Raw genomic sequence first — 22,296 nt, forward strand, 5'->3', positions numbered from 1 at the left:
TGATGTCAATCAGCTTTTATATAACATCATGTGGGCTTTATAAATGACGGACATCATCTCAGTCAGATGTTATTTGACATTAATGTGACAGTAAACACCCAAATTCTTTGACCCAAACTATTTCCACGCTGGTCCCCTCGTCTCCCAACCGTTTACTTTTTCTGTCCCTGTGAAGTTTCCAGCGATGAAAACTGGTACAGAATAACACCTGTTTACACAAATATAAAATAACTTCCATTTTAATTAACACCTACCCACAATATTAACAGTAGTAATAACAATATTTATGAACAGTGTGTATTATTGGGTGTGATGTGTTTCTTAATGAGATGGTCAAGTGTTCTTTACTTTGTCTTAAAATTATTAATTCTTCATTTATTGAAATATTTATTTGCTTGTCTGATCCTCAGTGGTGCTTTTTTCAACGACTGAGATCCACATTTTCCCAGAGTTTCTGTTCTTCCCAGTAGAGCCTATCTCAACGGGACGTATCCAGTTTCCAGTTTAGAAACAATATACACACTTTTCCTTATTCAAAATACACCTCATACACACACACACATACACACACACACGACTCCAGGAGAAAGGGCCCTTTTAGGACCAAGGTGTTCTGAGCTGACACTTTTTTTTATCTTAGTCAGTTCTAAAATGAATATAAATGTGTGGAGGAGCCAGCAGGGGGAGTGAGCAAGTCTTTAGTTCTACATTGGTGTAAACTGAAGAAGGCCTTTGCCAGTTCTTTGTGAGTGCTGTGTCTTCTTCTGTTTCCTGAAGCTCTCTTTGTTTGCTCAAAATGCGTTACTAAAGTAGTTTTGTATTTAAGATTCAAGTTCAATACCCTCCATGCTGTTTTGACCCATTTTAGACTTTACTGCAGATTTACGAACATCTGCTTTCACAAAAGTAGATATTTTGAAGAATGTTTTAACCACTTTAGTCCATACAATGAAACTCAGCTGTGTTCAAAACAGCAGTGGACCCCACTGACTTTCATTGTAGGGATTATTTTTCAAAATTCCTTTTGTGTTTGACGGAAGAAAGTCATACAGATTGCGAACGACCTTGGGGTGAGTAAACGATGACAGAATTTTCATTTTTGGGTGATTTATCCCTTTACATGACTGAATATGATTGAGATTTGGGACTTTTGACTGGATATCGTGGCTAGTGTAAGTGATTGCAGCGAAATTTCAACAGCTGCTGTGTCACAGAAGAACAGGTCACTATAATCCTTTAAAATGTGACTCCATGGTTGGGATACCAATTTAAGACCTGAGCCCAGCAGGCATGGTGGAGCTGGGAAGAGAGTAAAGCACACTGAAGTTAAACTGGCTCCTGTGTGTCCTTCACTGAATCACCCCACCTGACTCTTTCCTTACGGCTCCCTTTCCCTGGTTTAAAGAGGCAAATACCACCCCTCTCTCTCTCTATCTCAGTGCAGGGTGGTGTTGTCCGGCTCAGTCTCATGGATGGTGTGCAGGGACCGTGCGTGGGGCGGCAATAGAGGTGAGGCAGGGGACGTGGATGCTCCGTTCTTGGCCAAGCCGCACGAGTGAGCAGCACAGTGAATCTGACGCAAAGTGTCTATCGCTTCTCCTTTTGCATGCTTCAACAAGTCTGCCTGGCCCTAAAAGACAGGGAAAAAAAAGAGAATTTCAAGTTAACAGAAGTTGTGAACTACTGAGGTTGCAGAACAAAAATGGGCAGGCAGGAGGTACTAAAGTTGTATATGCACAATACACATTTACATATTTAATCATTTTGCAGACACTTATATCCAAAGCGACTTACAATTGGGGAATACAAAAAAGCTATTCTTCTTAAAGAGACAAACAGACACAGGAAGTGCTCATAATACCAAGTTTTAGGCATTGTTCAAATAAGTACAAGCTAGAAAGTCAAGTTGCGTCGAAAGAGATGAGTTTTCATCATTCAGCATTCCAGATAGGGGTGGGAAGATCATGTATGGTTGCGTCGAAAGAGTATATATATTGAGAAGGACCTGATCTGTAATTGTAAATAAAGCTCCCTAAAAGAGGATTTACCAAAATGTGTTAAATAGACTAACAACTACTAAACTGAATGTTTTTTTTTTTCATTCATTCTCTTAGAATTAGGTTTTCCAAATTGGCTGAAAACTTTTAATAAAGTAAAATTTTTTGCATAAATATTTTTTTATGATAATATTTTGGTATATTAGTATATAGTTATAGTTAGTTATATAATATAACATATTAGCTCAAGGTTCAATAATTGCTTATTAAAATAATTAAAATAAACTAAATTATAAAGTAAATAATAATTTTCCATTATTAAACACTGCCCATCATGCCAGATCTAGATTTGAAAATATATTTGTGCTAGATAAAAATACTGAGAATAAATCTATCATAAATGCTCCTTAAATGCAATGAAAGACTCCATCCTGCAGGGTTCAGTCTAACACAAGGTGACTGAGCACATAGAGCTGGTGACACTGCATACATTCACAGCATAGCCAGAATCCTCCCAATACCCTCCATAAATCAACCTCTCCTTCTCTCTTTCTGGAAACGACCCAGAGGGGACCGGATGAAGGGGACAGAGACCTTGTGAGAGGATGGGACAGGGAGGGAGGAGGGAGGAGGATCAGGACAGCATGTCCCCTCGTCCTGTGTGAATGTCCCTTAAAACACTGTGCCAGGAAATTTATAAGCTTTTATGTATGCATTTATGTGTGTGAAAAGACATTTTGAAGGGACATAATAAATAAATGCCAATATACAAGGACATATTATCAAACCACGTACACCTTCACCTGCAAAACATGCATGACCACACATAAATTTGCTTTATATCTTTCTTGCAAGGACACCAGTTCTCCCCAGCCTTGCTTCTTCATTGGTACAAATCTAAGCCTTGGACACAACTGCCATTTTCCTTAACAAATCAAAAGAATTGGAATTTTTAGGTATGACCGATTGAAGCTTATTTGTCCATTTTAGCAGATGTAACTGCATGGACTAATTTCTCAAACTTCTCTTCTCTTGAGTTATAATTTATGATTCAAACACGAACCAGCCAACGAAATCCCCCAAGCACTTTCAGGAGAACCGCATCATGAGGTCACCTAGCATTCCTAACCAGAGTAAAACAGATTCAACTTTACTTAACATGATGACAACTCCCTAGGAGAGCACTGCAACATCAGCTGCACTGCGTTTTCACTCATTTAGACTGCAGTGACGCTCTTTATGCAGCCTGATGTGAGAGACAGGACAGGTGAGAATACAGGCGGCTGGATGCTTTCCCTGCATGTGCTCCAGCACAGATCCTCAGAGGACACCTGCATGGGTGCCCAGAGCTGAAGAGGCTCCTTGACCTGGATAGAGGAGTCTTTTGCCATAAATAAGTGATAAGTTTTAAAACGGATGAATTATGCATATGGGCGTGACGCATATGGACTCTTAGGCTGTGCGGGAGAAGAGAGGCTAAGAGCACTGCAGAAAGACAAGGTGGTACATACTTTATAAAGCCTGGATGAAACACTTCTGTGTACTGGCTGACAGTTTGATGTCACTTCCTGTAGTCAGGACTCATATAACTCATTAGTTTAGTTTAGTTTAGTTTTGGGGGTCCGTGCAAAATTTGAGAGAAAACTAAATGTGACCATGGAACACACAACCAGTCATAAGGGTCAATTTTTCAAAATTGTGTTTTATACATAATCTGAAAGTTGAATAAATAGGCTTTCCACTGATGTATGGTTTGTTATGATAGGACAATATTTGGCTGAGATACAACTATTTGAAAATCTGGAATCTGAGGGTTCAAAAAAAAAACAAAAATTGGAAAAAATGGGCTTTAAAGTTGCCCAAATTAAGTTCTTAGCAATGCATATTACTCATAAAAAAATATGTTTTGATATATTTACAGTAGGAAATTTACAAAATATCTTCATGGAACATGATCTTTACTTAATATCCTAATGATTTTTGGCATGCTGCGAAATGGATGTATTTTAAGTCTGGCTTAAGAATTTATGTAATTGCATTCAGTCCTGTGCATGTGGAACTAAAGTAAATAAATCAGCTGATACATACAAAGAGTAGAGTTTATGTAAAATACAGTTCAAGCCCTTTTAGGCCAAAGTTATTTTGGGAACAATAGTTATCAAGTGAATTTTAAGTAAAAGCTTTTATACACATTCTAAATACATAAAACACCCATTAAATATACTACCAAATATTCTAAAACGTAGATATTTCAACAAAAGTGAATTGTCAATGACAGTGAAATTGAATCTAAAACTAGACCAGACACACATCCGTACCGTTGTTCCGCAATTTGACACTTTCATTAACACTATCACATGCTAAAGGGGACATCTCCTAATCTTTGTTCCCACTGTGTGCGGTTTATCTGTTTACATAAGTAAGGACACAATTAATCTGTTAGGAAACATGGCACTTTGGTGAAGCTTATCTTATCATGAAAACTATAAATATATAAACACATCTCCAGAGAGATAAAGAGCGAGCAAGAGTGATTAAACAGAGAGAGAGAGAGCTAAAAAGAAGGGCCAAAAAAAGTAGATAGTCTATTTTCACTTTAAGGACAGTTCTTATGTTTTACCAAGTTGCCAGGACTACAGATAAAGATGTCTGACGATGTTTTTAGCAATCTGCACAAATTCATTTTCACAGTGTTGGTAGGATAATGAGTAAGACTGAAAAGACCCTGGAGTATCATTACAGGTTAACTGTCTTTCCATGTGCTACAGTATATGGAAGCTGACTGTGTTTAGAGATGCATAGTATATTACAATATATATTACCATTATCTAACATTTACTGTCACACGATCCTACAGAAATCATTCTAATGTGCTGATTTGCTCCACAAGAAACATTATTTATTATCATCAATGCTGAAAAACTGCTTGGAAACCATTATGCTTTTTTAGTATTCTTCAGTTGGAAAGTTAAAATGAACAGGATTTATTTGAAAATAAAATGTTTTGTAACATAATAAACGTCTATACTATCACTATTGATCAATTTAATGCATACTTGCTGAAAAAAATATTAATTTCTTAAAAATTAAATATCCAAATGACTCCAAATGTTCGAATGTGTATATATATATTATTTTTGTTTTTAAAGATGTTATATATTCTGAATTATAATACCATATATACTGTAAAAGTCCTTTAGTGTTGTATTTTTTATTGATACAAAATAGCATAGCATTTTAAAACCCACCATTTATTACTCATAAACCATAAATAATGTTTTAATACCTGAAAGCTACAAGAAGCTGCATAGTAGACACTCCTAGTACCAATCAGTGAGTGATAAAAGTACACAACGATGTCAGGACAAAAGCTATTTAATTGTGGCCTCGACTAGCTTGAAATCTGATTGGCTGTGGTTCAGCTGCAAGCCAGGAAACACTCTGAGTAGTTGTTTGCACTGAATGCAAACCTATTAGCAAAACCCTGTAATGATTACCCCCTATACTTAAGTGTTTTACCTTTTGCTAAATAAGACCCTGGTGTATACATGCCTCAATCCATAATATATTGAATAGGTACAAACCTTCAGCACAGTGATGTTCCAAGCGTAACTCTCCATGGCCTTCTGTAACTTCCTCCCTTTCAGTCCTTCTCTCGCCCCGATCCGATGAAGATCCTCATGAAAGTCCAATCCTGAAAGTCCAATAAAGCAACATCTGTTATAATTCCTATCCAGCATACAGTGGACCTCAAGAATACGTTTTTATAAACATATGGGCAAAGATATCACAGAGTAATACGGGCGTATTGTTATTGTTAGAAACTGTTTTTGTTTTCTGACACGCTGCCACAGGGCACCCGAATCGCAGTCGTGACTCACTCCATATATGATTCATAACAGTCACACAGACACGAAAAAACAAACAGAGCACTTTGACAAATGGATGGATGGACAGATGGACGAACTAAAATGAAAACAGTATGTGAAAATAAAAAGTATGTGCTTCAAACAATAGAGCTGATGAAAGGCTGACTGTACGATTCAGAAACGTTTGTTAACAGCATCTCAGTGTCAGTGGGCCAATCTGATGGCAGATAAGAAAGGGCCATTTATCTTGACAAAAATCGCCAGTCTCTCAAGTAGAAGAGTGTATATCAGACACTCTATTGAAAAAAAGGTTTCTGCCTAGTAAACAAAAAGTCAGCACCAATAGCCATCAATCCTACTTTCTGTTGGGGATTTCTGTCACAAATATGTTTCAGGTTAAAGAAAGAATAGCAATGTTTACCCTTAAAAAGTGAAAGACAGTTGTTGCAGATAGCCTCGTGGTTAGTGCGTCAACATATAGCACAACTGTGCTCACGGCAACCTGAGTTCCTTTGCCAGTCCTGCTCCCCCCTCTCCACCCGATACTTTCCTGTCCTCTCACAATAAAGGCATAAAGCCCATAAACATAACTTATTTATAAAAAAAAAGTGAAAGACAGGTACTAAAAATGGTCTGTCTTAAGGTTTTTTTGGAGGCAAAATCCAGTCATTTCAATAGGAATCTGCGTGATTGGAAGATTTGAATGAGGGCGAAAATGTCCATGCACAGATTTACTTCTGTACAAGCTCATTTGTTTCAAAAAGTAGTTGAAATGAGCACAAAGCAATTTTTGAAAAACGCTTTTGCCAGCAGTGTCGGACCGGGTCCCAAAACACATTTGTAGCCAATCAGCAGTAAGGGGGCGTGTCTTGTAATGACAGGCGAGTAACGTTGATTTTGCTTTGTTTCACACAACTTATCCGTGTTGGCTTTTGCTTGAATATACTTGTGAGTCATCTTAGTATAACATAACGTAAAATTAACAATGATAATAATTATTAATTCAAATAATAAATTTATTGCAACTTCATATTCCACAACCTCTCCTTGCAATTTTTCAATGTAGTTTTATATCCTTATATCTAAATTGTGACTTTAAATCTTAAAATGTGACTACTTCTTATATTATTTTTTAATTATTACTTTTTTTTATATGAGGTTGAAACGGAAACCCTATGACATACAAACGCAGCAGCAAAGTAGTGCTCTAATCACACACACTTTTCACACTTTCTGTTTCTTAAATTCGCTGCCTATTTGACATTTACTCTGGTTTTGACACGCTTGTGACATCCTGTATGAAATGCTAGATATGATGCGGGCTCTGGTGCACAAGTGTAAGAGAAACGTCTGAGTGTGTATTTGTGCAAGTTCAGACGCACCCCCTTAAGGTGCTAAGCCTGAAGGTGTCGCTCAGCTAGGACTCGGTCCAAGAACAGCTCCTCTCGTCTCCACTGCCAAAGATGATTTTATGCCAAGAGACTAGGCTAGCTAGTCATAAATACTCTTTTTTTAAGTAAAAATTGGCTGCAGTTGCTCAGCATTCATATGATTTTACATAGGCCTTGAGGCCACTAGTGCAGAGCTGTACACGAAAACAGCAAGTTTATTTGCTTACTGAATGTCAGTATTCTGACAACATTGTTAACTAAATGAGCTCATCTGGAGCTCCACATTTTCATGGGCACAGAGCGAGGAAGGCCTTGTGAAAAGGAAGGAGTAATAGGGCTGCAAATAACAACAGATTCCATCATTTCCACACAATGTACTTTTCCGAGGTGTCAGCGAGTGAGAGGACAGCTACATGTGCTTGTGCCTGCAAGCCTTTGAAGTTTGATACAGATGAGAGTGTTTAATGACAGACAAAGTTGCCCTGTTACATTTAAAGTGTGGTTGCTATGGTAATAGTGATGTATGGTGATCCTCTTAGAATAGGCCACCTTCTGATTGGACGATCGGATGTGACATGTTTGCCTGTGGGATGGGATCTTTGAGTCGGAGGTGTCATGATGAAGGCAAGAGAAAAAGAGATGGATGAAGAAAAGGATTAAGGGAAGAAATGACGGACAGGATTAAAGTAACAGGCTAAAGTACGGGATTGAGCGATTGCGGTGAATTAAAGAAAGATTCTTCCTTGTCCTTGAAAGTCCTTGAAAATGGAATATGGGCATGTCAAGTAGATTATTATGAATATAAGCTGAACACATGTAGTTGTATTTATATACATGCATGTGTGTGTGTTTGAATGCATATACGTATGCATTTTAAGTGTGAGAGTTAGGCCTGAAACATCCATCCATCCACCTGACGTGTTGCAAACCACAAATAGGTCACAGATCTATTCTGATCAGTCACAGACACCAGGTAAGAACTATAGTAAATGTATCATATAATTCTGCATTGTTGGAATCATTTTATTATTAAAGTGTAAATTTCAAAACTCAAAACTGATTACCAAGTTTCTATCCTTCTGAAGCCAGGATTTAACATTGCGAATTGTGACATCATGATTTCCCCACGACATGCTCCTTAACATGTGTCATTATCATATGTAATCAAGGAGGTGTGTTCTAGCAGTGAGTCTACCAGTGATTTGATTTCTGCATTTTTGCTAAAACTCCTGATATAGTTACTGTTCTTTGAGTCAACAAGATTTGCATTGTGTTTTCACTTGTTAGTTAAGATGAACGTATTTGTATATTTCTGCAGAAATCGTTCGGCTGCAATGGGAGTAGGACTATAAAATATATTGCTATAATCAGCACTTTTCACAATTAGTTCATCTTGGTGGCTGTTATAGTAAAAATGCCGATTTTTTTTTGATAGCATTCCACATCTAATGCTCATTTCATATTCAAAGATGTTAGCCAATCATAGCAGTGGTCCTTTACTTTTAAGTCTCACAGCAGACACACTTCCAAAGGGAAAAAACATACTAAAGGCCGTTTCACACTGAGTGCGATGCAAAAAAGCGAGGTGCATCGACAACGAATGTTGCTTTCACACCGAGTGCGATATAATTAATCACCTTCTGCTAATTCACGCCTGCACACTAGGTGGCACCGACCAGCAATGCATTTTTTCCTCATATAGCCTATGTATCTTGTATATGGCTTTTACATCGTCCACTGCTCAATATACAGCATTAAATTAAGATATAACTTTTGGTTCTTCATCAGAAACACAAACTATCCATAATGTTTATTTTAAAATATAATTAGAGGCACAATTAACATCAAGCTACATTACAAAATGTATGTAATTAATGTTTTTGCTCAAACCCCACTTTAAACCATCATCGAGTGCTTGTAATGACTTCTGATTGTGATCTAAAATGGGTTTTGATTCTATAATAGGCAGGCATGCACTCTTTGTATGTTATAATGGACTGAACGCTACCTACTTGTAATTTGTCATAAACATCCTTTATTGTTATAAAAATACCATGAGCTGCAAAAAAAAAAAAAAAAAAAAATATAGATAATATACAGAAAATAATACAGAAAATATATCGTATGAATAGAAATATATCTCTATGTTCAGACACTCTACTGAAAGTACTCTACTTTGGTGTTTTTACGCTTGTGCTCAATACAGACTTCTGAGCTTTTAGCACCACTGTGTCGACCTTTTGGGTAACAGCAGTTGCTATTGCCACATGATGTAATACTCAAATCTTATTGGACGGCCTGTGTTTTCACTTTGCGAAACTGAAAAGATTTGTCTGACTGGTTCAAAAAACAAAACAAAAAAACGTTCACTTTTTCGGTGCGTGAATGTTTGCTGTCTATGTGGAAGCATCCATATCTTTTGTTTTATTCCAGTTCGTCATGGCGTCCTATATTCCTTCCACTTTTTCGCGCTCAGTGTGGAAAGGTCTTAAGAATATAAGTGCACCTCAGGAAATGTTATAAAATAATTATTTAAAAATGCATTTCATGCCCCTCTAACTAAAACTTGAACTATTAAATACATTAACTAAAATAAAGCTCAAATAAAATATAAATATTAGATAAAAAATTTAAAAGTATATGAAAATTTAAAATGTTTCCTTGGCATCTAAATGAAATAAAAAAATAAAAAGATCAGGTTAAAGTACTAAAACTACTCAAATTAGAACTGAATAAAATAAATAAATGAATTAAAGCTAAATATAAATATTTTTAAACAAAAAGAAAAAATACAAAAGCACATAAAATTACTAAAATTAAAAATTAAAATTACAACTGAAAAATAAATAATCTAATTCAAAATATGAATACACAGTATATAGGTAAAACTAACAAGCAAACAAAACACTGATTGGGATATTTAAAAAAAAAAAAAGAAAAAAAGAAATACAACTTTTAAAGGGGAGGGAAACAAGCTTCTCCTATCTTTGAAGCCTGTACAATATTTTGGTGGAAAAACACCTGGTAATGCTAATTCAAATTTTGAATGAATGTTTGTATAATGTGTCAAATCACACTTCTGCTGTTCACAAAAAAGGTTCTATTCAGTTTGTGTTATTTGTTTTAGATTATGGTAACATCAATACAGTTTTTAAAATAAACTATTTTGGCTTTAAACTATTTAATGGCATTTACAAAGGCACATTATTCTTATAGCCTGACAGAAATTGGAATGCATGTAAACATCCAGGGAGGTGAAGAGTATATTTCTGGCCTGATGCAACCATGAGAAATGACAATCATCTGAACACGTGAGCAGGAACAGACAGTTATACTTGTCCTATCCCTCAATCCTCTCCATCATAATTACTTAACTCACATTTAATTAGCAGAGTCTGACTGAAGTGTTTATTAGAATGGAGAGGTGCTGGACAAGGCTATCAGCGCCTTCCACAGCTCAAACAGCTGCCCACCCTCCCCACACGCTGCTAATTACGCTTCAGATCGGCAGCTGTGACACTCAGCCAGACAAGTCCAGATCAGTGGCAGAATGTGAGAGACTGCGAGTGCTGTAGAAACGTGTTCATTTTTGAGTCAAAACCAGTAAGAGCAGAGAAGGTCATTAGCAAAAGCGTGATTCAACATCTCCACCGGCGCGAGATAGATGGAGGGAGGTGGAAGAATGCGAGATGAGAAAGAGTGGGCGAGGAGACAGCGCTAGAGCACACCAACCTTGTTTATTTACTGACGCTCTACTGCTCTCTAAAGCAGATTTCTCCATTAACATGCTGACACAAGGCCTACCAGGGGTTCTGAGGCAACGTATTAAAACTGATTATTCCAAATTTAGCATGAGCTACATTCGAACTGCTGTAAAATTACTATAAACACACTCGTTTTAATGCACACATTCTGTATTAATGCACAGTGTAGCTTGCCAACCACAAATAGCATCAAATTAGCTAAATGAGCTATATTGCTTTAAAAAAAATCTATTACAGATTTTTATCAACAATAATTACAGATTAATTTGTATTGTGTTATGCCTAAGGCCGCAGTCACACTAGACATTGCACGTGATTGACTTCCATTCATAAGTCAAGCTCATGTTTAGCAGTTTCACGTCAAATTTTGTGAACGCTGACCAGCAAATTCAGATGTTGAGAGACAGATGTCACAGACTGACATCTTTAGCTGAATTGAAAGAACACAAACTTACTGCAATAAGTTAAACTTAATGCTATATTTTCACATTTGAATGTGCACTACCATTAAAAAGTTTTGAGTCAGCAAATTAAAAAAAATAATAATACTTTTATTCTGCAAGGATGCATTAAATTGATCAAAAGCGACCGTAAAGACTTTTACATTGTACAAAAACAACTTCCTATTAATGAAAGAATCATGAAAAAAATGTTCAATTAATTTCAAATTTGAAAAGGAAGGATTCAATTTATTTTAATGTTAAGCATTTCTTTTAAATTTGCTATAATATTTCAGAATATTTCTGTTTTTACTTTATTTTTGATCAGATAAAGGCAGCCTTGTTGAGCATATTTAAAAATATTAAAAAATCTCATCCAAACCCCAACACTTTGAAAGCTTGTGTAATTTTAATTAATTAGTTTATTTAACAAAACAGAGGCCTTAAGTGCAATATCATATCCTATTCTCTGTTGTGTTTTATGAAATGTTGCGTTCTATTAATCTAGTGTAATTGCAGCTATTCAACACCCCATTTCTGCTTAAAAATCACCACAAAGCATGACCTGCGTGGCATTTCCTTTTATAAATTTATGAGATAAATTATTAATAATAAGCTTGTTTTATTAAATTAAAACAAAAACATTGTTTTATTAAAATATTTTCTCTCTCTTGCCCAAATCTTAGCTTTATCTATGTGAACACAGTAAAAAGCTTTAGGGCACAAACCTCCTTGCATCGCTTCAAAATAATGGACAATTGTGTCTGTTGGTATTTGTTTTATTGTGGGTAAAAAAGCCCCCAGGCTATTCAATACTGTCCACAGGAGGTCAGATGATTAAAATGTTTTTCCAAAACATGCAAAAAGACAGAAAAACCACAGTGTTTTCCACTGTGCTCTGGAGAAAAATTCACATCAGCTACAGAGTAGAGTATTATAGGGTTCACTGATTATTAAATGAGCAAGAAACTGTGTGTGAGAGTTTGTTTCCTGTTGCTCCATTAGTAAACAGACAAAACATCACAGTCATAAATAATGCCTAACTGCGACATACTGTATTAAAATGATCAACCGGCGATGTGCTTGCACTGATAATCTCACAGCTGTTATGTGTGTGTGTGTGTGTGTGTGTGTGTGTTTGTGCAACATTACCTGCTCGCTGTGCTTGTGTAAGTTTAGAGTACACGCCATCGGCTGATTCGATCAGTGTACGACTCGTCTGGATCATCTATAGGAAACCAAAAACAGGAAACAGGAAGTCAGGTCTCAGCAGGAAGTGAGACTTCAATAATCAGGAATGCCCTCCCCAGAGAAGCTCAAACTCACAAACACATTCACACACTCGTAATAAGCTCTATTGACAGAAGAGATTGAGCTGCATTCCTCAGCCCAGATAAGATGTGTTTCCTTTCGTTGTCTCTTTTGTTATTGCTACTGGTTCAATGATACTGTTTAAAGCTAAATTCAGAATCAAATAAGAACATACATACATCAGTATACAATATATTACAGAATGTACAGTACACACATTTGTTAAAGGGTTACTCTACCGCAAAATGAAAATTTTGTCATTAATCACTTACCCCTATGTACTTCCAAACCCGTAAATGCTTCGTTCGTTTTCGGAACACAATTTAAGATATTTTGGATGAAAACCGGGAGGCTTGTGACTGTCCCACAGACTGCCAAATAAATAACAGTGTCAAGGTCCAGGAAAGTATTAAAAGCATCGTCAGAATACTCCATCTGCCGTCAGTGGTTCAATCGTAACGTTATGAAGCGACGAGAATACTTTTTGTACACAAAGAAAACAAAAATAACGACTTTATTCAACAATTCCTCTCCTCTGTGTCTCTCCACATCAGCATAGCGCCATTTTGGCAAATCTGAGCTGTATGAAGATGGCATGTGTCAGCCGTGCAGCACTGTTGCGCAGTTTTCTTTCAAACCAAAACGTAAATACACGTAAAAAACGTATCCTTGTGGCGCGGCTGATACAGAAGAGCGTACGCCATGTGCGTACAGCTCAGAATTGCCAAAATGGCGCTACAATGATTTGGAGAGAAACAGAGGAGATGAATTGTTGAATAAAGTTGTTATTTTTGTTTTCTTTGTGTACAAAAAGTATTCTTATCACTTCATAACATTACGGTTGAATCACTGATGGCAGACGGAGTATTCTGACGATGCTTTTCATGCTTTCCTGGACCTTGACAGTGTATTTTACTTGGCAGTCTATGGGACAGTCTCAAGCCTCCCGGTTTTCATCAAAAATATCTTAAATTGTGTACCGAAGATGAACAAAGCTTTTACGGGTTTGGAACAACACGGGGGTAAGTGTATAATGACAAAATTTTAATTTTGGGATGGAGTATCCCTTTAAATTGCATAGGCATTAAGCGTGGCTGTGTCTCATTGCACTCCCTGGTTTGTTAAAGTGTAAATCTGTATATTGTGAACCTGAAAGCACTAACCACTATAAACCAACCTGGACCAACACAAAAATTCATGCTGGTTTGTCATACAATTTTTCAGAATTTCTACTGTGAGACAAGGCAATATATTCCTGATTCACAGTCTAATAAATACTCTGACACCTGACAAATAGTTTGACCCTCATGGAGGCCTAATTCAAAGTGCAAATCCTACACAGCCAATCTTGGGCTGACAAGCACTGACATGCACACACACACACACACACACACACACACACACACACACACACACAGAGTACATTCCTGCATTCATTATATATGAGGACGTACTCATATCAAAATGGAATTGTGCCATGAAAGGGAAAATACACGTCAGGGTGTGATAGAGCAGCTTTAGAGGGTATGGAGTGTGTGTGTGTGTGTGTGTGTGTGTGTGTGTGTGTGTGAGAGAGAGAGAGAGAGAGAGAGAGAAAGAGAGCTTGTGTGTAATACAATCAAATACACTCTCACATCTCTGCAGAATTGAATCTGTTGTAGTAAAGTCCCATTATAAAGGAACAAGCAAGAAAGATCAGAATGCTGCAGTTATTCTGCTGTAGGCTATGACTGAATTCATAAAAGCAGTTAAAGTTAATCTACATGCTGTATAACTAAATAAATAAATATTTCAATTTATAAATATGTATCTTGATTTATTATTAAGTACAGTATAAATCATATATTAAAATATAAAACAAACATATATAGACACTTTTCTATTCAGAATTTAAATCTTTATATTAATATTCACAACTATAGTTTCAGCATTTATGGCATTATATTCAGACTGTCAACTACATATCCAGGACCTATGATTATTAAAACTACACATTCTGGATTTATGACATACATTCTGGGTTTTTATGACTATATATATATATATATATATATATATATATATATATATATATATATATATTAGGGCTGTCATATATATATATATATATATAGGGCTGTCGATGATTAATCACGATTAATCACATCCAAAATAAAAGTTTTGTTTACATAATATATGTATGTGTACAGGGTATATTTATTATGTATATATAAATACACACACATAAATTATATATTTAGAAAATATTTACATGTATATACATTTATATATTATTTTATATTATATATAAATTATATTAATATATAAACATAACATATTCTTCTTAAATATATACATGCATGTGTGTGTATTTATATATACATAATAAATATACACATTATGCACACATATATTATGTAAACAAAACTTTTATTTTGGATGTGATTAATCATGATTAATCATTTGACAGCCCTCATATAAATATATATATTATATATACAGCTATATATATATATATATATATATATATATATATGACACTCTGTTCTATATATATATATGATCTATGATTTTCAATTGCGTTTTCAGGATATATAATTATATATTTTATGTATTGTATGTATTTAGGATTTATAAAAAAATATATTTTCAGATTTACAACAATATTGTATTCTGGATTTATGACATATTCAGATGTGCAAATATATATTCAGCATATATGTTTATTTATACATTTTTACAACTATATATTCAGGATTTATGACAGTATATTAAGATTTGCAACTATAGATTCAGAATATATTAATATATATTCATTAGTGCTGTTAAACGATTAATCAAGATTAATTGGATCCAAAATAAAAGTTTTTGTTTACATAATATGTGTGTGTACTGTGTATATTTATTATGTACATATAAAGACACACACATACAGTATATATTTTGAAAATATTTACATGTATTTACATGTATATGTTTATATTCCAAAATAAAAGTTTTTTATATATATATATATATATATAATATATATATCTAATATATATATATATATATATATATAAACATAGCATATTTTTCTGAAATAAATACATGCATGTGTGTGTACACAGTATTTATGTGCTTTTATTTTAGATGCGATTAATCGCAATTAATCTTTTGACAGCATTAATATTCATATATTTTGGATTGGAGTTTTGCAGTACAACTATTAAAAAAGTTGTGTTACCATCATTTTGCCTCCTGCGGTATTTACCGCAACCTAACATAGTTTAATAGTTCACATGTGCTAGGTTATTCACATGAGTTATTCACATTTATGCGTCACATAAAGTTAGGGTCACGCTGTTGAATTTCACCCTACCGTGTCATAAGCAGTGAGCACTTTACGCAGCAGCTCTGGAATGGGGCCATGGGCCTCCATGGTGGGGTAGGCCCCGCTCAGATCTACTGTTACCCGCTGAGCTCGCTCGCTGTTCATCAGCCAGGAGGACACAGTCAGGATACACTGTTTCATGTTAGCTGCCGGAGTCAAGCCGCAGAGCTCCTTGAACGACACCATAGCATTCTGGTGAAAAAGATAGCACAAAAGACATTAGCTTTAGTGAAATGTATGAAAACTTCAGGTCAGTTTCACATTCAAGATAAATGTGCAATTACCCACAGCAACAGAACAGTGTAATGCTGTTCAAATACATCTAACTCTGACCATGGAGAAGCTCCTGTTTGCCTGAAACCAAGGGAATTAAACTTTCCTCTGTGTTTTTGCTCAATAATTGTAGAATGTGCACATGAGGACATGACAGTTGGAGGTTAGATCAAAGTCACGCACTAGATCGTAATGAAAGCACATTCAGCTCAAGGAGTCACAGAAAGGTCAAAGCTTTGTTTTAAAGAACTAAATCAACACTGAGAGTCTGAGAACTGCTCTTGCTAACAATGTTGCCTTAGTTCAGGAAATTATTAGGGATGATATCATACACATCTGAGAAAAATGACGTTTCTATGAGAGCTCTGTAAACACAGAGGGTCTTTGAGAGAAGAGCAGCATGGTTTAAGTTCCCATGACATTAAGATCTCAGACTACTTGGATTTTGGGTTATTTGCAGACTGATGCTGTGTTTGTGTGTGTCTAACGAGAGTATCAAGCAAGCCAGTGTTTTGATTCATGAGTGTGAGGGTGGACAGCTGCTTGTGAGCTTTTGAGACTGAACATAGCAATGCTGTTTTCCTGGCCTCCTGACACACACACACAAACACAAACACAGAGAGCAACTTAGGGCTTCACGATTAATTGGAATTCAAATGAAACCATCGCGATATGGTTAAGTGCAAGTATGTGCTTTGTGTATCACAGTGAATTGCAGCAATGTTTTCTTTTAAACACAAGCAGTTTTATGTTTTCAGTGTCTCAGAGTGACTTGGTTCGCAGTAAATGTTGCTCCACGCTCACCCATCTCTGAATCTATGGATCTGGGTTGCATATACAGTACAACATGCATTTGGGAACGCAACGTGTCAACCATTCACAAACTTATATTGAGAATAGGGCTGAAACGATTATTGAACATCTTTCCTCTTAATAACAAAAATAACACACAACAAAAAATTATTTTGGGAACGCAACGTGTCAACCATTCACATCTGATCATAGTGTTGTAGAACAAAAATAACACACAACAAAAAGTTTGCACTAGCTATTTTTCATACGGTTAATTAAATGGTAAATTTCTCTGTCATCTCATTTATGTGACAAATACATTTATTTGTATTGTTAAGGGTGCAGTAGGAGATCTTGAAAAATACTTTATAGTACAGTTAGTAAAAGTACTACAATACCATGAAGGAAGATCAGTTTGTTGATTTTTGCCTGTCATTCTCGCTCTGTCTGCATATCGTACGTGACTGTGCTGATGACGTATCCTGTCTGTAAGAACTGGGTGCGCAGAGGTATGCTAATACACATGTTGACAGGCAGGCGGGAAAGTCAATAAAAATGATCAGAACGAGTGTTTTGATTGGACGAAATCTTCTTGTCCTTCGCCTTTCATGATTGCTATCGGGATGTGAAGAGACTTTCAACCAGCATAACAGAAAATGTTTCTTAAGACAATCACCTATTGCACCTTTAAAGATAATTGTATAATAATTGTAAATGTACTATAGTAATATATAATTGTTTGAAAATTTCAAAGCTGAAGTGATTACTTTGTTTTATTTTTTAGTTGGTATATGTGTAACTCAATATTTTAACTAATTTTAAAAGCTGAATAATAGAACAAAGCCCACTGATTAATATGTGAAATAATCAACGAGTAATAATCATTAGATTATTACACATCGTTATCAAAATAATATTTTAATATTATCAAAATAATAGTTTGTTGCAGCCCTAATTGAAAAGCACTTAAACCGACTTTTGTCAATTCCTGCGGGTTTCCACCAAAATAAAAGCCAGATGATTAACATTTCTGAAATGAAGAAATTAAGCCATAAAGATTACTATGGTGATTTTATAGTTGTAATAATAATAAATTAATTTATTTTTATTTTTTTTTTTTCAATTTTTTTAATATTTTTTTTTTTTTTTTAAATATTATTTTTTTTTTTAATAAATTTATTTTTTTTTAAATAAGTGCGAGCACCTCATACCCAGATCCAGAGTGTGTTTGTGTCTACATACATGCTAGACACTCGAAAAATATGACAAACTTGAGATAAACATCCAGACCTTATCAGACTGCACATCAGAGCTGTCAAATTAAAGAAGATGAAAAGAAGAAGTCCACAAAACATGTTCTGTGGGATATTTTGGAGATATAATGAAAACGCTTGAAGTTCAAACAGCATCAGTCCCCAGTCACTGCACGGACAAAAACAGTTCTTCAAAACATTCTTCAAAATATCTTTCATACAGGTTTGAAACAACATGAGCGTAAGTAAATGATAACAGATGTTTCATTTTTGGCTGACCTATTCCATTAACAATACTCTGGTTTTGGTGTCATAACAGCATTTGTCAAGCTGACAACCATCTCCAGACACATGCAGCCACATACTCTTTCACACACATGAATTTATATTTAGAGCATGTATTAAGCTGTTTTCCCTGTTGGGACAACCCTCATAAGATGCTTTCAACAGGATTTGCTATTCCCTTGGGACATTTTCAGAAATATGGTCCCAACAGGAATACCAAAACGTGCTCACACAAATCCACCTAGCTACCACCATGGGCAGCAAAATGACAAATGTTTATAACTGAGACAGACGCTTGCGTGTAAGAGAAAAATATAGGTGTTTAGAAACAGACTTGGACTATCTGTTCATATAAGAGAGCTATTAGCAGTCTCAAACACCCACCCACACATATATATGAGAAGAGCTACTCTATTTTGTCTAATGGACTTTTTTCCCCTCCATTCATCAGTCATATTTGTTATTTTCAGTTTAATGAACTCTTTGCTGCATAGTCCAAATTCCATAATTGAATTCACACACAAACTGTGTGGCACAGGCCAGGAGAGCGCGGGAAAGAGCCGCTTCCGGCACACGCTCGGATAATGTGTTCCAGACACTTCGTCCTGTGTTTGTGAAAACAAGGGTGTTTGTGTTTGCATGGGTCAGGCAGAGGGGGTGGGGGGGTCACGCTAGCTGCGCTCTAATGCGAAAATGGATCATAAATATAGTGTAAATACAGAGTATCGTCACCATAGATTTGGGTACAATTTGAGCCTGTGAGTCACTGAGAACATGGAGAATCATGAATAAAAATGAATTTTGATTACGTGGAGCTTGAATTAGGAATTAGCCAATTGAAAGAAAATTCACAACAAAGATCTATTTAATATCTTAGTTGTTTCTATTAGACACATTAGTTTAAATGGAGAACAAATGGAGAATTTATTTCACCCAAAAATGTAAATACATCACTTATTTTACCTTTGTGTAGTCCCTATTGCTTTCTTTCATTTGTGGAACAGAAGGGGGCCACAAGGGTGTGCTACATCTAAATACATTTTATGGCATTTAAAAAAGGTGAAATGAAAACAAAAGCTACAAATTAAACTGGAGCATTTCATATAAAAGCACCATTAAAGCATCATAAATGTGGTCCATACGGCACACTAAACACTTTGACATCTGCTTTAGCTCTCCTGGCACGTTCAGGAGAGAATTAGCAATTTCTGATTCATGAACAAATGGTTATTTTGAGTCAGATCTTTTCAATGAATCAGTTGATATTCTACAAAAGAAATAAAGTCGTATGACTTTAGAATGCGGAAACTCCTGCATTCTTTATTGAAACAACAACTCATCTGTTTCCAGAGCTATAAAAAAGTAACATTTGAGCAATAAAACCTTCCTAGCAGGGCTTAAAATGAACACTTGTAAAGCGCCAAATGCATGCAAAAATTCAGTGCTGGCGAGTACATGAAGCAGTTTTACCCACCATTTGGCTTTTTTATTAATGCTAACAAAGTCTGAGAATGCAATATGGCTTAGCGCAATTATCAGATCGCAAAGACTGCCCTATAGTTATGTAAAATGTAATCTTACTAGTAAAAAGCAGTTAAAGCAGAAGTTCATTATCATGAAACTCCATATATGCTCTTATAGTTCACAGTTCTCACACTATGACAGCTGTGATTTATTATTGCAGTTGAAGCATAAAGCTGTCGCTCTATGGCCATGAAATACTCATATTTACCTATTAAACACTCCAGCACAAATCTAATTCATCCACTTACTGTACTGGCTCTGTGGTTTAGACACAGTTATAGAGCTCAGTCTAGAACTTTAGACAGGATGTTGTGCTAGTCAAAAGTGCTGACTCATGACAGTTTGCATAGTAATCTCTGAGTGTTGTGCACACTAATATGCACATATTTAAAACAGAGCAGATTTAGATTAGAATCAGGCTTCAATATGGTTGCAATACAAGCGTTTTTTCCCTGCATTGAAAGATCACTTTCTCGTGATAGGCTGATTGCATTAAATTTATAACTGACATGCAAGCCACATTAACAAATGGCTTTGTGAGACTAAAATAGTTCAAGATGTGCTTTCAAAAAAAAAAAACATTAAAGTATGCATACCAGAGAACCATAATCTAATCATCTGCATATTCACATGTGACTGTGTGTGTGTGCTGAAGTTATTTCATTGTGTGAGAGTGCGGTTCACAGCAGTGACAAATAAGTATACACAAAGAGTGCTTCCTGTGGGATTGCTATGACACCATGGAGACCATGAAGACATGCTTGTTGTTTAAGTGTATGAGAGAGACACGGAGAAAGAGGACGCAGCAGACAGCTTGATGTTGAAACTTTACAAATGATGATAGAGCAGAATAACATCCTGCAAAATACAGGATCACCTGCCGCTTGATGCATACTGGTGCTCTGCACTCATCTTCCCTGATCTTATTCCAAGATAAAGCAGGACGAAATAAAGCCTTATACAACACATGCATTCTTAATAGCAGCATTAAAACCCTACACACATTCTGCAGTGTGTGACTGGAGTTGTTCACTGATCGCTTTAACTGTTTGCACACTTGAAAGGAGTGTTTTCCTGCACCCTTCCCCCTTCTTCTCTCCTCTTTAGTGGACACGCATCAGATTCTCACATCAGTAATCAGTGGAGAAACAGGCTTATAGGAAACATCTGAATTGTACAGCGACTTTTAGGAGTTTGAATTCTGGATTTCTTAAATAGATTTTAAAGGTAATTTTTTTTTTAAGGTTGTAATTTATTTTTTTTTTCTAATTGTATTTAGATTTTTTATATTGAGACTTTTTAATAAAACATGATTTAAGAACTGGATGCATATATTACAATTCTAGTCAATACCAAAAAGTGACAATCATTTTAATATTATTATTGATAACTAATAAATTGGCGATTTTATATCATCATAATAATTATAATGCACAATCCAAAAAAATAGATATTCATTTTGAAATCTGCTTAACTTTAGACAGTGTTTATTATGTTAAAATATTATTCTTTTTAAAAGATGAACTTTAAATGAGCATTAGATGATGGCAAAGGCAATCTAATTGTAAAAATACACAATGCACACAGTATTAAACATCCAATATCAGCTGCAAATCAAGCAGACGACTGTTTAAAATATACTATTTAAACATTAAATGCACTACAAGTCACTTTGGATAAAAGCATTGTATATTTTGCAATAGTTTGCCAAATGTAAATGTAATCTTTCATTACATTTAATTAAAGTAGACTAGAAACATTTCACAATATAAAAACTAGGCGGACATATGCAAAACCAGAGAAACTGACAATGCAAGCCAATAAAGTATGCAAAAACACAGATCTGTGTACTAGGAACAGCAGAAAATGCATCCTGGCAAATTAAATAACACAACTACACACATACGTGTACAAATTTAAAGACAAGAGGAGAGATCCAGAGCAGAAGGACAGCTCAAGCTGGCCATATGTTTTCTGTCTCTAATCATCTAATGGGATGTCCTTTGAGGTTTTAGTCTTCTTAAATTAGGATCATGTGCTAGAGG

General features: G+C 35.4%; 1 protein-coding gene across 1 annotated transcript in view; it reads right to left on the reverse strand.

Moving 5' to 3' along the window:
* plcl5 (phospholipase C like 5) overlaps positions 1–22,296 on the reverse strand; it is a 67,888-nt gene continuing 45,592 nt past the window's right edge. The window contains exons 3-6 of the mRNA XM_042720472.1: positions 16,113–16,316; positions 12,614–12,689; positions 5,582–5,691; positions 1–1,630 (exon numbers count right to left, since the gene is read on the reverse strand). Coding sequence (XP_042576406.1) covers positions 1,436–1,630; positions 5,582–5,691; positions 12,614–12,689; positions 16,113–16,316 — 585 coding nt within the window. The 3' untranslated portion in view covers positions 1–1,435. The remainder of the gene's footprint in view (positions 1,631–5,581; positions 5,692–12,613; positions 12,690–16,112; positions 16,317–22,296) is intronic.

Source organism: Cyprinus carpio, chromosome B3 (genome assembly GCF_018340385.1).
Source record: "Cyprinus carpio isolate SPL01 chromosome B3, ASM1834038v1, whole genome shotgun sequence".
Taxonomy (NCBI): Eukaryota; Metazoa; Chordata; class Actinopteri; order Cypriniformes; family Cyprinidae; genus Cyprinus; species Cyprinus carpio.